A 14,490-nucleotide genomic window follows, 5' to 3' on the forward strand; every position below is an offset into this window, starting at 1 on the left:
ACCAAGATGCGGGAAGATCGGATTCGAGCACAGCGAGCGCTTTAGGAGGTCCGGGAAGGAGTCTAAGCGTAGTAATTGAGAGGAGAATCCCCCAAACACCACACACGCACACACACACACACGCACACGCACACGCACACGGTCATTTAATTACATCATCCTCTGCCGTTGCATTCCCGGGATCTCCCGGGCTGGGACCGCGGGCTCCGCTTCAGCTGGGGTCAGGATGCCCACTCGCGGAGGCTGAGGGGGCAGAGCCCGGGAGGCCGCCCAGCCTCCTCGTCTGACCTGCTGCAGGAGACGGGGAGGGAGGGGGCGAGGGGGGAGAGGGCGGCGCGGACCGCGGGACCCGGCGCAGCGCGAGCAGGAAGCCCCCGCGCCGCGAGCGCCCCGAGCCCGGCGGCCGCCCCCACGGGAGGGGCGCGCGGGGCAGCAACGAGCGCGGAGCCGGCGGCCGCGGGGGCGCAGAGCGGGCGGCGGCGGCGAGCCCAGGGGGAGGGTCGGCCGCGCCTCCAGTCCCCGCGGCCGCCCGCGCCGCGCAGCTCGGCAGCGGGACGCGGCGCCCGGAGCCCCGGCAGCCCCCGCCCTCGCCGCCTCGCGCCCGCCTCCCGCCCGCGCGCCCGCGCCCGCGCCGCCCGCGACTTCAGTTCGGCTCCACCCCCGCGCGGCGGCGGCTCGCTCGGGGCGAAGCGCGCTCGGCACCAGCCCGGCCCGGCGAGCGGCCGCCGCCTGCCCCGCGCCGCCTCCGCCCGCCCCCCGCCCCCGCCCCCGCGCGCCCCAACTTGGATGGAGTTGGGGTCCTGAGCGCCCGCCGCCGCCGCCGCCGCCGCCGCTCCGGCCCGCTCCCCGCCGCGCTCCGCTCCCGCCATGGGAAAAGTTGGCGCCGGCGGCCGCTCCCCAGCCCGGCTGGGCGCGCTCCTCGCGGGCGCGGGGCTCCTGGTCCTCTGCGCCCCGGGCGCCTGCGGCGGCGCCCCCCGCTGCCCCGAGCCGCCCTCCGGCCCGGCCCCGCGCTGGGCTCCGGCTCCGGCTCCGGCCGCGGCCGCGGGGGCCGCCCCTCGCCGGGGGCCGCCGCCCCTGCCCCTGCCCCTGCCCCTCCTCGGGCGCCCCCTGTTCGCCGTGGCCCCCGGGGACCGAGCGCTGCCCCTGGCGCGGGCCCCCGGCTCCCCCGCGGCCGCCGAGGTCGCCCCGCGCTCGGGCCGGCGGAGGCGCAGGGAAGCGGCTCGGGGCAAGGCTGGCGGCGGAGGGCGCGCGGGCCGGAGCCCCCGGGGAGCGCCGCGGGACGGAGCGCGGCCCGAGCCCGGGACCCCGGAGCGGGACCCGGACAGAGCCACTCGCTTCCGGATGGAGGAGCTGAGGCTGACCAGCACCACGTTCGCGCTGACGGGCGACTCCGCGCACAACCAAGCCATGGTCCACTGGTCCGGCCACAACAGCAGCGTGAGTTCATGGGGCGGTGGGGCGGCAGGGGCAGGGGGCGGAAGAGGCGAAGGGGTAAGGCGGGCTGTGCGATCCGATGGAGAGATGGGGGGCGGGGGGGGATGGGGTTCCTGGACTTGAGAGATGCTGCAAACTAAAGTCTTCCCTGCCCACCTCCCCTAGGAGCTAATGTCACCCACCAGGAGACCCGTGGCACCATCAGAGTCCTCTCCGACCCCCCCTCCCCGAAAGCTTCCAACAGGACACGCAAACCCCCATTTCCTGGTCTCCTCGGCTGTAAAGAGCTGAAAACCAGGCAAACCTGGGGGGACGCGGGGTGGGAAAGTGTTTTGAATGTGGAGGTGAATGGGTTAAATTTCCAGGCAGGATGACATTCCTTTAAGTGACTTTGCCTTCACTTGCTAGACTTAAGGGTGAGCACAAGCGAGATCGAGAAGACTTTATTTGTAAGCTTTTAATTTTTCTGCAAAGCTCCTCACCCCATCTTCCCCATAAGGAAGAGATATGCAGTGGACACTAAGGTGCCCTTAATGTATCCTCTGTTTCTGGGGCCCAAGTGGATGCAAGTTTCAGGAAGGGAACTCTCCAGCATCTTCTAACAGCACCAGCCAGTGTGTTTTGAGAGCTGGGGCTTTCCAGCCTGTGAATGAGTGGTTGTTCTCCGGCATGATCAGTCCCAGGAAGATCAGATATATCCCAGTGACAACAACCCCCTGTTCTTCCCCATTGCCTGACCTCCTCTAGAGAAGAAGAGTACAAAGAAAGACTTAGATGTCCCTTTTATGAGGGGACCAGAGGGATTGCTGGATCCCAGGAGGGTGACACTGGGGAGAGTGGCTGCAGGTCGGTGAGCTTTGGCCACGTCGCGGGGGAGAGGGGGGGTTAGATTTTTAGAAAAGCCTGCGTGTGTCTGGAATCTGGGGTAGCTCTTCCAGCTAAAAGCGCACCTGGGAAACTTGAATGAGCTGAAATAGTAAAGATCTAGCTTTGATGGTAATAACCGAAGATGATTTAAAAGTGTGGAAAGTTCTCTGAGCTGCCGTTAAGCAGACGAGAAGAACATGCAAACCAAGGATGGGTAAAATGGGGAGAAAAAAAAAATCAGAGTTTTCAGCTTCCATCAGGTTATTGACATTGTAGTATTTGTAATATGCACAGTCTGTGCAGCCTGGTCCCTTTCAAAATGTTTTTAGTTGTGATGTCATTGCCAGAAACCTTCCCCGGGAAGCGCCGCCTGAGTGAGTTGTGCTCATTGTCAGCTTTTTAATGAAAGTTGTGAACGTTTTAAAATCATAGTCTGTCATTATAGGTTCCTCGGGTCTATAGATATAAACTGCATTAAGGCAAACCATGATAAATAGTATTTTTGCATTGATGTCTCTGTCCTAAGAGCATCAGCAAGGTTTTCCCTACAATTCAGGTCTCGGACGGAGGCTATGGTTTTCTCTGGTTCTCAGGAATGGTTTAATCAAATAATTGAAGCTGAAATTCTTTCCATTCACGTTCTGGAGACCCTTGCCCTCATTTCTTACCTTAACCATCATATCTCTCATATCATAACCACTAAAATTAATCCCCCAATTTGAACTTGAATCTTCTTAAACCGATTGAATAACTTTCACACTGCTTTATGTGATTAACTCAAAGCTTCTGGCTTTAAGGGAGATTTTAGACACATCAAACATATTATATCTTGTTGTATCAAGAAGTAAAGGACATTGGACTCAAAATATTTCTGGCTTTTAATGTAATTTGAACTGTAAAATATCACTCATCCATTAGACCTTTACTTTAGTTCTCATCTCTTGAAAGATCTTGGAAAGAGCTGGAAAAGGAGAGTACATCTTTGGCAAATTTTAAGCTCCATTTAAGAAATGGCGCCAAGCACTGCCAGCCTTTTTTTTTTTTTTTTTTTTTTTAATGATGCTTATAAGCTCAGTTGGACTTATTAGGGTCAGGGCTTGGATGGGCAATATGCAGGGATGTCTGAGATAATGTAGCAGATAATCAAGGTAGTGCATGTTCAAGGTTTGAGTGCTCAAAGCATGTTGCTAGTGAGATTTCTACCCTTTGAAGTATTTAATTCTTTAAAGAACCCCCCTGCTCCCCATCCCTGCCTGTTTACACACAAATTGCAGGGGTTTTAGTATATATATGCAGCTGCTAGAGGGAGAGCAATAGTCTTTATCCAGGTCCCATGAAACAAAGCTGGCTCAGATTCACAGGAGAGACAAAGTTTAACCGTTGTTTTTGAAGGAAGGCAGAAAAAGTTTTCTGGGCAACTTTGTGATGTGAAAAGCAGTGTGGGGACTTGAGTTCTAGTTCTGCTTGTTGTGTGGTTTGATCTAGGCAAGTTGATTGCACTCTGAGTCTGAGTTTCCTCATCCCCAAGATAGGGCCCATGCCAATTCGTCACCTGCCAGGTTACACATGAGTGCGTCATGACCGTCAAGTACTGGACACCTGTTTGGATCTCTCAACAGCACTTGGCTTCTTTCTCCCCAGGGCAAGAAATCCACTAACTTAAACCTGAGGAGAACATCTTGGGGCTCTCATTTTCTTCACATTTAGATGTCAGACCCCAGTTACTCCATCCGCCCCCAGCCCACTCAGGGCCACAGGCAATACACATCCTCTGAACCTCTCTCACCTTTAGCTAAAAGCCTTGCTAAGTAGGGTTTCTGATGACAATAACACCTGCATTAAAGGTGTAGATGTATGGTAATTATAGGCTGCCTGTCAAACTTGTGAGGAATTCTGGATATTTCTCTCGCCTCCTTCCCTTCTCCTTCCTGCCCCCTCCGCTGTTGGACTTGTGCAGTTGTGTAAAGACATGACTGTTTTGCCTCATCCGTGGGAGTGATGTGATTCCTCTATACTGCAGTCTAGCTTGATGGAAAGTGTTGCTGGAGTTGGTGGAACACCTGGGGGGATCTTTTGGCATGAAAGGTGCTGGGTATGAATCATTTGTCATGAGCTTGGTGTCGTAAGCAAGAACATATTGTTCCTACCCTACTCATCCTAGGCATGCTGTGCCCTGATCTAAATTTATACCGTAATCCTCAGTTTGTTAAAATACATATTTGTCTATATATGCATGTGTGATGGGGCATGTGTTTATTCTTTATTTCCAAGAAATTTCAAAGTGCTACACTTATTAACCCTTACAGCATCCTTGGTAGGTTAATAAGTAAGTGGCAAGTGTTAATATCTATTTTTCATATTTTTATGCTGGAGTCAATTTGAATATTTCAGTTCATTGCTTTGTCCTTTTCTCACTGGCAGTGGTGTTACAAGGTTTGTTAACAGAGGCTTTTACTTGTATTTTGCCATTATGATACTTGAATGCTGGATTTGTATGGACCGTGATGATGGCCTGGTTGATTTCCACCTACCTCTCTGCTTCCAGTTGTTCTGGCACTTGACGTTTACCATCTAACCTTAGCGAATAAACTGAGTCCCAACTTGAGTCAGGTTTGGGGTAGTTGCCCTACGTTTTATCATCTCACTTAATTTTCAAAAAAAAAATTGTCCTGAGTTGATATTTTTATGCTCATTACATAGAGAAGAAAGATGAGGCTCTGGAAGCTAACTTAGATGTAACAAAGGTCAGTGGCAGTTTGGGGCTGGCACCCTGAGTGATATGGCTTCTAAACATCACAGAGTGGCTGGCCCGTCTTTAAGGTTTTCAGGTAGGACAGAAAAACTCAAACCTCTTGGGAGTCGGTATTTTAAATAATCCTCTCTTGGGGTGGATTTCAGATGATGGTGGAGGAGGGCACTTTCTTAGCTGGCAGCCCCATCTCCTTGTAGAAAAGCAAGGACTTTAACATGAGCCTGTCACATTGCACTCTTTACCTTAAGTAGTGATTTGGTTGTTCTCTTATCCGCCTACCTCTTCATCTTTAGTGAGACATGGAATCTGCACCTGGTGATTCATTGAGCACGAGGTAACCTGCCATCATTCAGCTCTCGGATCTGGTGTTCTTCAGGAATAGATTCCTTTTCTAAGTTACTTACAAATCTGATTTTATAGAGAGGTTGTATATAAACACTTGCTTTGTACATTTAAACATTTTTTTACCTTTTTTATGAAGTAAAATGATAAATGATTTTAGCTTTCCCTCACAAGCCCACATAATTCCTTCTGATCAGTGCTTTATGCTATTAATGAACGTTAATATGGTGTGACATGGAAGGCAGTGGGTTTGGAAGCAAATTTGAGTTTGAATGTTAGCTCTCCTGCTTGCCACACTCTACCTTGAACAAGGCAATTAAATTCTTTGAGCTTCACTTTATAGGATGTCTTTTGCAGACTTTTCCCGAAGATTTGACATCACATATATGAAGTGGCTGATATATAGTAAATGCTTAATAAATGCTACTTGTTCTTTTTGTTGCAGAAATAACTCTATTGGCAGAGAAGAATACCGAGTTACAGTCTTGACTGTGTAAAAAAAATAGATATGGGGATCCCTGGGTGGTGCAGCGGTTTAGCGCCTGCCTTTGGCCTAGGGTGTCATCCTGGAGACCCGGGATCGAATCCCACGTTGGGTTCCCAGTACATGGAGCCTGCTTCTCCCTCTGCCTGTGTCTCTGCCTCTCTCTCTCTCTCTGTGTGACTATCATAAAAAAAAAAATTAGGTATGTAGTCATAATGTATCCTGTTAAAATTGTGTGGCCTCAGTTTCATCCTCTCTAAAAGGATGCAGACAGACCAGAGCATGACAGAAATCCCTTACAGGTTAAAATTCATTTATTAGTTTGTTCAGCCTGCGGATATTTTTATCTACTACATTTAAGTAAAGTGCACTCGGAGTGTTGGGGATGCACAAATGACACAATGACCCATACCCATGACCTACAGAGAACAAGCCTTTCATCTCACATGATTCCTCCTTTTTCTAAGGTTTATGTGTATATCTATTTATAGGAAATCAAAACATTGGAGATCTAAGCAGGCATTCATTTCAATGCGGATTTGCAACAAAACCTAAAAACCTAATTTATTATGTTTACTGTATCACAGCTTCCTGTTAAGGAACTTTCTATCTTTGAACAAAAAAAAAAAAGAAAAAAAAGCTTTGGATGAGACTGTGAAGTTAGCTTCTCTTAAGATAGCTAGTGGGGTTTTCTAGAGGAAATGATCTGAATGTTGACTCTGGGAACTCTAGCCACATTTTTTTATAGAGAACCACCCCCCCACTGAAACTCATAGACTAAGGCACAAAAGCTGATGGAATTATTTATTTAATAATTCTTTGGTAATTTATTTAAAAGAAGAACAATTGCTCACCTCCAAGGAGAGATGGCCCTGTGGCAGCATTGTGCTAAGAAGCTTACACAAATTACCATATTTACTTTTAATTCTACAAACATGTATTGAGTCCTAATATTTGTTAGACACTGAGAATAGAGGTATGTGTGGAGTGGTGCACATAGATGTGCCCTCGGAGCCCTTTCTATCTTGTACCCAAAGAGTCCCCTGAAGAGACAGAAGCTTGGTGTCCCTGAGGGCACAGCAAGCTATAGGAGTTCAGAAGAGGATCAGACATCAATAAACTGGGGTGGTCTTCAAACCTCACTGCAGAGCAGGTGCTTCAAGTGGACCTTGAGACAGTAGATTTTGGTGAAGAGATGGAGATTATTACAAGGATATTTGGAGCTGAATGGATAGTGTAACTGAAGGGCAAGCATAGAGATGTCTAAACTGTGTATTCTAAGAAATGAGCCTACATTAAATGTAAACTAGGTTTAACTGAAGTTTTAATATTAGTAATAGTTTTTAAAAATATTCCTTAAACAAAGATATACACATTCATCTTCCAGTGACTCTGGGTATAATCCAAGCCCCAAAAGAAAATAAAACCAGTATGTCCACTTCAAGATATGATTGCCTTTATTTGAACGTTAAATCTCAGCTGGAGACATCATTGTTTCATTTTTACCTAGACATTTGCCACACACAGTTTTCCCCAAAGGGTCTTCCTTTGCTTATGCCCTTGGTCAGAAACATCAGTGGACAGGCTGCCCATAGGGTAGGTTAATCTGGCTCCCAGCCAGCTGATGCTAAGTCACTGAACATATGTAAAATATTTGTCCCTGTCTTTGTGGATGTCTCCATTACTCTTCTGTATCTCTGGCTAGAAAGGGTGGAGAATGCATCCATGTGTCCTAGAGAGGAAACTAGCCAAAATGGTGTGGCTGCAGCAGCCAACAGGGATGGCAGGGTATAGGCATGGTCAGTGTGAGGTGGAGCCGGACAGCATGCTGGTGGTATGGTTACTCTGGAGGGGCAGGGCTCTGCTCAGGTGGGATGAATAGAATTGTCAAATGGTTGGCAAGAAACAGAGGTGGGCTCTTGCTGAGCAATAAGACAAGAACAGAGCCTTTGTAAGTAGAGAGTAAAAGGACGTGAATGTTCTTAGGAAATCCCAAGTGAAATTTTCCATGTGTATAAAAGATACTGTGTCTGTTTCTATAGCACTCCTGAATGTTGTTATACCGCTTTAGATCACTTATAGCCATCTCCTTTGCAAAATGCCTCGGCTTTCAAAGATTGGAATATTATTTCCCCTACCTCATTTTTTCCCCCCTCACCACAGGCCTATGAGATAGGAAAGACAAATATCATCTACATTTCTCAGGTAGGGAAGTCAAGGCACTGCTATTAAGCAGGTCAGTTAGTGGAAGAGGATTGCCAACAGCATTTTATCACACTATGACTGATTCTTGGTTCGGCCCACCCGTTGGCTTCCACAGGCAAGAGTTAGAACACAGCTGCATCCTAGCCTCTCTGTTTGCCTGAAGCTTGTGCACCTGTGTCTATAATGTTTGCCGATGTGGGAAGAAGTGTGGATATTTGCCATGGAGCTCCTGAGTTCTAGGCCCAGCTATTCAAATTATTTATGCTGGGCTTCAGAGCAAGTGGTCTCATAAAAAGTCATGCTCCTTGGCAGTGTTTAAACCTTTCAAAGGGGACCCCAAAGAGAGATGATGGGACTTTCTGCAAGCAAGGTGTCTGGCAAAGACCCATTCTCCATATTCCACTGATAATGGACTTCAGAGGTCAGATTACTTATAACTGAGCTAGTTGTAGGGGCGGATTGGGGGATGAGAGGGGCATAGACACCTCTTCCCTTCCTTAATTGTTGGATGTAGAGAACATGTAGTTTAAAATAATAGTAAGTGCGGTCTCAGGCAAGGGAAGCTAGCATGTCAACATTTGTGGGCAGGAGTAGTCAAAATGAAAGATGCCTATTGAAACTCATGGATTTTATTTGCTCAAGGATTATAACTGAGTTACCAGCTATTGCCTTTTCTACTTCTTCTGACTTTGAGAGTGGGGATGGGGATGTGAGCAAAGGATAATTGATTGAACACCATGATAGCTCTCTAGAGCCAGATAAGGTATATTGATTATAATAGAAGCCCCTCTTCATAATAATATAAATAACCACCAATTTAGTGGGCAGCTTCCCTGTAAGTAGATTCTAGAGTATCACATTATTTCAGTCCATCCTCCCACTACCATAATACAAATGAGGTATTATTGTCCTCTTTCTAAAGTTGTGGGAGTTGTGGTTTAAGGAACTTGCCCAAGGTCACCCAGCCAGAGGGTGGCACAGCTGAAATTTGATTTTTGCCCTTTCTGGCTCCAAAGCTTTTTCTTTGATCACATTGACCCTCTGTAAGGGTTCAGTTCTGAGTTTCTTTAGAGAAAACTTCACATGTCAGTGAAGAGGGGTGGTAGGGGAACTCCTGGCATAAGCACCCCACCTCGGGGTTTTCCCTGTCCTAACCTGATTTCAGAGCAGTAACCTGATACTTTTTACTTGGTAATAAACTGTTTCATGATGCAGTTTGATCAAAGCCTTAAGGGCCATCCGTCCCCATGAGTGGCTCTCCTGGGGTTATTAATACATGTCTTCTGTTATTCTGGGAGGATGCGTGGGATGTGCTATTTGGTGTCTCCCTTCTGGCTAATGAACCTAGAGTGACAGTATGGACAACTTGAACACTTTCTAAAGAAAGTGCTGATAAGAATCATGTTATCAGACCACCAACTAAACATGTTGTGTCCTGAAGCCAATGGATTGAGCCTCTAGTCATCTTCCCTAACCTGAGTAGCAGAGGCTATTGAGACACAAAATTATGGGCCATAGATCCTTTTGCTTTGGGGTCTTTGGGGGGAGAGTTGAGGGGTTAAAAGCAAAAGGCCTTCCCCTTCCCAAAATGTGCTCGTTAAAAAAAATATTTTATTTGTCTATTTGAGAGAGAGAGTGCACACATGTACCCTAGTTGGAGGAGGGACGGGGAGGAGAAGGAGAAGCAGACTCCCTGCTGAGCAGGGAGCCTGATGTGGGTCTCCATCTAAGGACCCTGAGATCATGACCTGAGCTGAAGGTAGATGCTTAATTAAATGAGCCACCCAGACACCCTCCAAAATACTCTTTTTAAAAATATTTTACTTATTTACTCATGAGAGACAGAAAGAGAGAGAGGCAGAGACATGGGCGGAGGGAGAAGCAGGCTTCCTGCAGGGATCCCCGGTGTGGGACTTGATCCCAGGATCTGGGATCATACCCTGAGCCGACCAGGTGTCCCTTGATATTGTTTCTGTTTCTGCAGTTACATTTATTCTTCCATTCCAGTTTTGTTTTCTTATAAGAAGTCCAGGACTCTTTATCACTCTTTTGTCATCCCTCTCAATGTCTCTGGCTGTTTGCACAGAATAGTTGGAATAAGGCTCTGGACCTAATTTCCAGTGTGTGTGTGTGTGTGTGTGTGTGTGTGTGTGTGTGTGTGTGTGTTGGGGAGGGGGAGATTCCACACCAAGCAATTCTCTGACACCAGCAGGATGTGGTATAGCCAGTTTTGGCACCATCTACTCAGAAATGGCATCAGATTTCACCAATTAAGAGCTCAGTCCCTCAGGACTGCCACCCTCCACCTCCCAAATTCAGGTGCCAGGGTGTCTCCTGTTGCTTTTGACCAGGCAGCTATAGTTCAGAAGTTCTAATGACTCTGTCCTTGGGTTTGATTAATTTGCTAGAGAAGTTTACAGAACTTAAGAGAAACATTTTATTTACTAAATTGCCAGTTTATTACAAAAGATATAACTCAGAAATAGCCAGGTGGAAGAGATACTTTGAGCAAGGTGTGGAGAAAGGGCCTGGAGTTTTTGTGCTCTCTCTGAGCGTGCTGCTCTCCCTGAATCTCCACATGTTCACCAACCTAGGATCTTTTGGAACCCTGTCCTTTTGGTTTTTATGAAGGTTTTATTACATAGGCGTGGTTGATTAAATCATTGGCCATGGGCCATCAGTTCAGCCTTCAGTCCCTCTCCTATTTCCAGAGGTTAGAGAGTAGGACTGAGAATTCCAGCCCTCCAATCAGGGGGTTGGTGGTTCTTTCAACCGGGCCCCATCCTTAGGTGTGGTCCCATAGTCCTCTCATTAACACATCTCTCTCACAACTTAGGAAATTTCAAGGGTCTTGGTGCCAGAGGTGAAATGAAGATAAAATATACATTTCTTATTAAAAGTCACAGTATCACAGCTTGCTTACTAGATATTTGTTGTTGTGGTGGTGGGAAAATTTCCTCTGTCCTTCAAAGTTCTTCTAGCTAGGGACACCTGGGTGGCTCAATTGGTGAAGCATCTGCCTTTGGCTCAGGTCATCATCCCTGGATCCTGGGATCAAGCTCCACCCCTGGGATCCCTGCTCAGAGAGGAATCTGCTTCCTTTCCTTCTCGCCCTCCTCCTGTTCATGCACATACATGTGTAAATGCTCTAATAAGTAAATAAAATCTTAAAAAAAAAAAAAGTTCTTCTAGCTGATCCAAGGATTAAATTGACATGAGACACAGCAACAGAAAATAAAATTTAATTCTTACGTGTAGGGAATCCACATAAACATGAGATTCCAAAGATGGGTATAAATAAATATGTCATTTCAACTAAGGAGAAAGGGGTATGAGACTTGAGGGCAGAGGAGGACAATTCACAGGAAGATGAAAAAGAATAAATGTATGGTAAACAAAATGCTTTCTGCTCTATATGGAAACAAGAGGACACAGAGAGCAATTTTAACAAAGACCTTGCTAGTTTCCTCCCTGTCTCCCACACCTAGTTCATATTATACTATGTTGTCTATGGTGATAGCTCCCTTCCTGGAGCAGGTCCTCCATCTCAATTTTTTTGGGCAGTTGGAAGAAGGTCAAAAATTCTTCCCTAAGTCTTTTGGGCTTTGATTATTTTCAGCTTGAAATAATCTTTGCACCAAAGTGGCACATTTTAGGGGCCAGACCTTAGCAACTATGGTGTTTTATTTGCTATTTCCATGGGGAAGATGGCTTTTCACTTAGAACTAACAACCCATGATGTTGTTCATGTATGTTGTAGAATATTCAGGCACTAAAAGATTGCTTGTGTAAATATATACATTGAATTGGGAAACCCCCACAAAAATACTGGGAAGGGAAAAATATAGATTACAAAATAGTACAAATATAAGCCATATGAAGTCGGGGTTTTTTGGTCTGTGTTGTTCCGTCAAATATCTCAAGCCCCTAGAAATATACCTGCACATGGGAGGGGCTCAGTACTTTAAAAAATTTATTATATACTGTAAAATACCACTTCTGTTAAAAAAATAAGAGGAAGGGTGTGATTCAAAATGTTCTGTGATTATAATGAATGTTGGGTTTATAGGTAATGTTTTTCACTTGTCCATAGTTTTGCTTTTGTTGTTTCTCAATAAACATGCATTGCTTGAGTTATTTTTTTAAAGTTATTTGAAAAATGGAAAAAAACAGAACAAAAGTGAGCAAGCGAGATTTTGAACTTGGCCTCATTAGAACTGAATTCCCGGCAACTGAACGAAACAAAGAGCCCACGTTCAAGTTTCCTGATTTGCTTCCAATCACTGATGTTGGGAGAAAGCGATTGCCCAGGGTTTTTGAAAAGCAGCAAGATCACTCTGTGTCTCTCTTCAGAGTGAGCAGCAGCAGGGGCTACCAGGCCTTTTGTTTACCCCCTTGCTGCTTCCAGAACGAGAGATCTGGAGGTAATTTCACCAACCTGACTGCCAACCCCTGCCAGAAATTCTGGTAGCCTCTTGTCTCCAATAAAAGAGCATGGATTTCATTTTAAATCTCAGTCTCTGTCTTGAGCTCAGTCTCCGTCTCTAAATCATATATGTACATACGAGCACAGATATAATAGATGTGTGCATCCCCATGCGTCTCCATATGCTCACTGAGGCTGAAGCACTGAACATGTACAACACTTACATCTCTGCTCTCAAAAGTGGAATATTAGACATTGCTGTAAAGATGTTCACTGATTGTGAGAGCTGAGTGGAAGAACATCCAGAGCACAAGGAGAGAGAGAAAGAAACCCAGGAAAGAGACAGAGAGACAGTAGAAGCAGAGAACTGGAGGGAATGAGAGAATAAGAGGGAGAGGGAGAGACATATGAGATCCTTACAAAAGCAGAGAGAAAGACATAGAGCAAAACTGAGACATCAGAGATAGACCAAGAAGGAACAGGGTAAGGAGAAGATGAGGCAAGACACAGACAGACCAGAGACAGAAAGGCAGATAGACAAAGACAGAATTATAAACAGAGGAACGGAAGCACTGGAATAAATCACAGAAAGAGAGAAAGAGATGAAATAGGAAAATGTGTCAGTGGGTGGAGTGAATTCACTATCAACCCAAAGAGTGCAGAGTAGAACTGAGTCCTAGTCTGATGGCACCCTTGTCCTGTAGAGACAGCACTTCTCTGGCCTTTGCCCTGGGTGGGGGTTCCTACCCAGCCCTGTCATGTTGCCAGTGAAGCCAGCCACTCTTGCGTATGTGGCAGCTCTGAGAGTCATGCATGTTGGTCAGCTGGGTGTGGGCTGGAAGGGGTGCATGTAGTATTTATCCATTTTTAAGCATGTCTTCAGAGTGATTTCCTGTAGGAAATGGAACTGATGGTCTGGATGCTGGGAAGGCAACTTTTAACCATTCCTTTTATACCAGTCTGTGCTGTTTTGAATTTTTAACATGGGCATGCATTTCTTTAATAATAAAAATACTAAAACATGCTTTAAGTGGCTGTTGTGTCAGCACTGTGCTGAGTGCTGAGAATACAAAGATGAATAAGACCTGACCTTTACCCTTGAGGGTGAATATTCTGGTGGAAATAGACAGACACATAAACAGATAGATTGCAATTTAGTATGATAAGTACATAATAGCTGTAATAGAGTTTTGTTCAAAGTGCTATGGGAGCAAAGATGAACAGGGAACAACTAATTTTTCCTGAGAGTGGGAGGCAAGGCTTTAAAGGGAGGTGACATTTAGGCTGGTCTTTATACAAGATGAGGAGTTTCGCAGACAGAATAGGACCAGGCAGGAGGAAAGACTAGTCCTGCCTATTTTAAACTACCCAGATCTTAGGTCTTGGATTCATTTTAGGTTGTTAGCACGGTCGACATGGTGTGACAAGGATGGCACTCTCTTTCTTCGTCATCTCTGTGCCCAAGATATTTCAAACCAAGGCTTACAATATGTTTAAATATCAGATTAGAGTCCCTAGTTTAAAAAGTCCTATTAAGTTCTTGAACTCACACTAACAAAAGGAACCTGATTTTCCCAAAGGGTAAATTTTCCCCCCGAATCTTTGTGTACCCATGTATGCTAGTACATTCATGTGCACAGATGCACACACTCTCACACACAAACACAAACAAAATCTTATGGCTATCTTCTCTATACACAGGAGAATTTGATTAGGCAGTGATGGGATTTTTTTCTGGGCTATTCTATATGTTTCTGCCTTTAAAGAGTTAAAAGTGGGTGTTTCTGTCATTTTATTGGGAATGCTTCCCAAATCTGTATGGGGAACTGGGTGCATTAGGGTGAGTTCGATGATCAGCCCTTAGGATAGCACTATTATTCCAGGCAGTAAGAGAATGCATATCTGTGTTATCCATACTGAACTAGTATAACTTACAAATAGGAGGAAGAATATATATATAAATATATAGGAATAAGTTTA

The 14,490-nt window shown here is 46.0% G+C and overlaps 1 protein-coding gene across 6 annotated transcripts in view; it reads left to right on the forward strand.

The window, feature by feature from the left end:
• The first annotated feature begins 852 nt into the window (after window positions 1-852).
• Window positions 853-14,490, forward strand: part of SORCS1 (sortilin related VPS10 domain containing receptor 1) — a 508,497-nt gene continuing 494,859 nt past the window's right edge. For all 6 annotated transcript variants that reach the window (XM_077877715.1, XM_077877711.1, XM_077877717.1 and 3 more), the window contains exon 1: window positions 853-1,437. In XM_077877715.1, the coding sequence (XP_077733841.1) occupies window positions 868-1,437 (570 nt within the window). In that variant the 5' untranslated portion in view covers window positions 853-867. The remainder of the gene's footprint in view (window positions 1,438-14,490) is intronic.

This window comes from Canis aureus, chromosome 29, assembly GCF_053574225.1.
Source record: "Canis aureus isolate CA01 chromosome 29, VMU_Caureus_v.1.0, whole genome shotgun sequence".
NCBI classification, from domain to species: domain Eukaryota; kingdom Metazoa; phylum Chordata; class Mammalia; order Carnivora; family Canidae; genus Canis; species Canis aureus.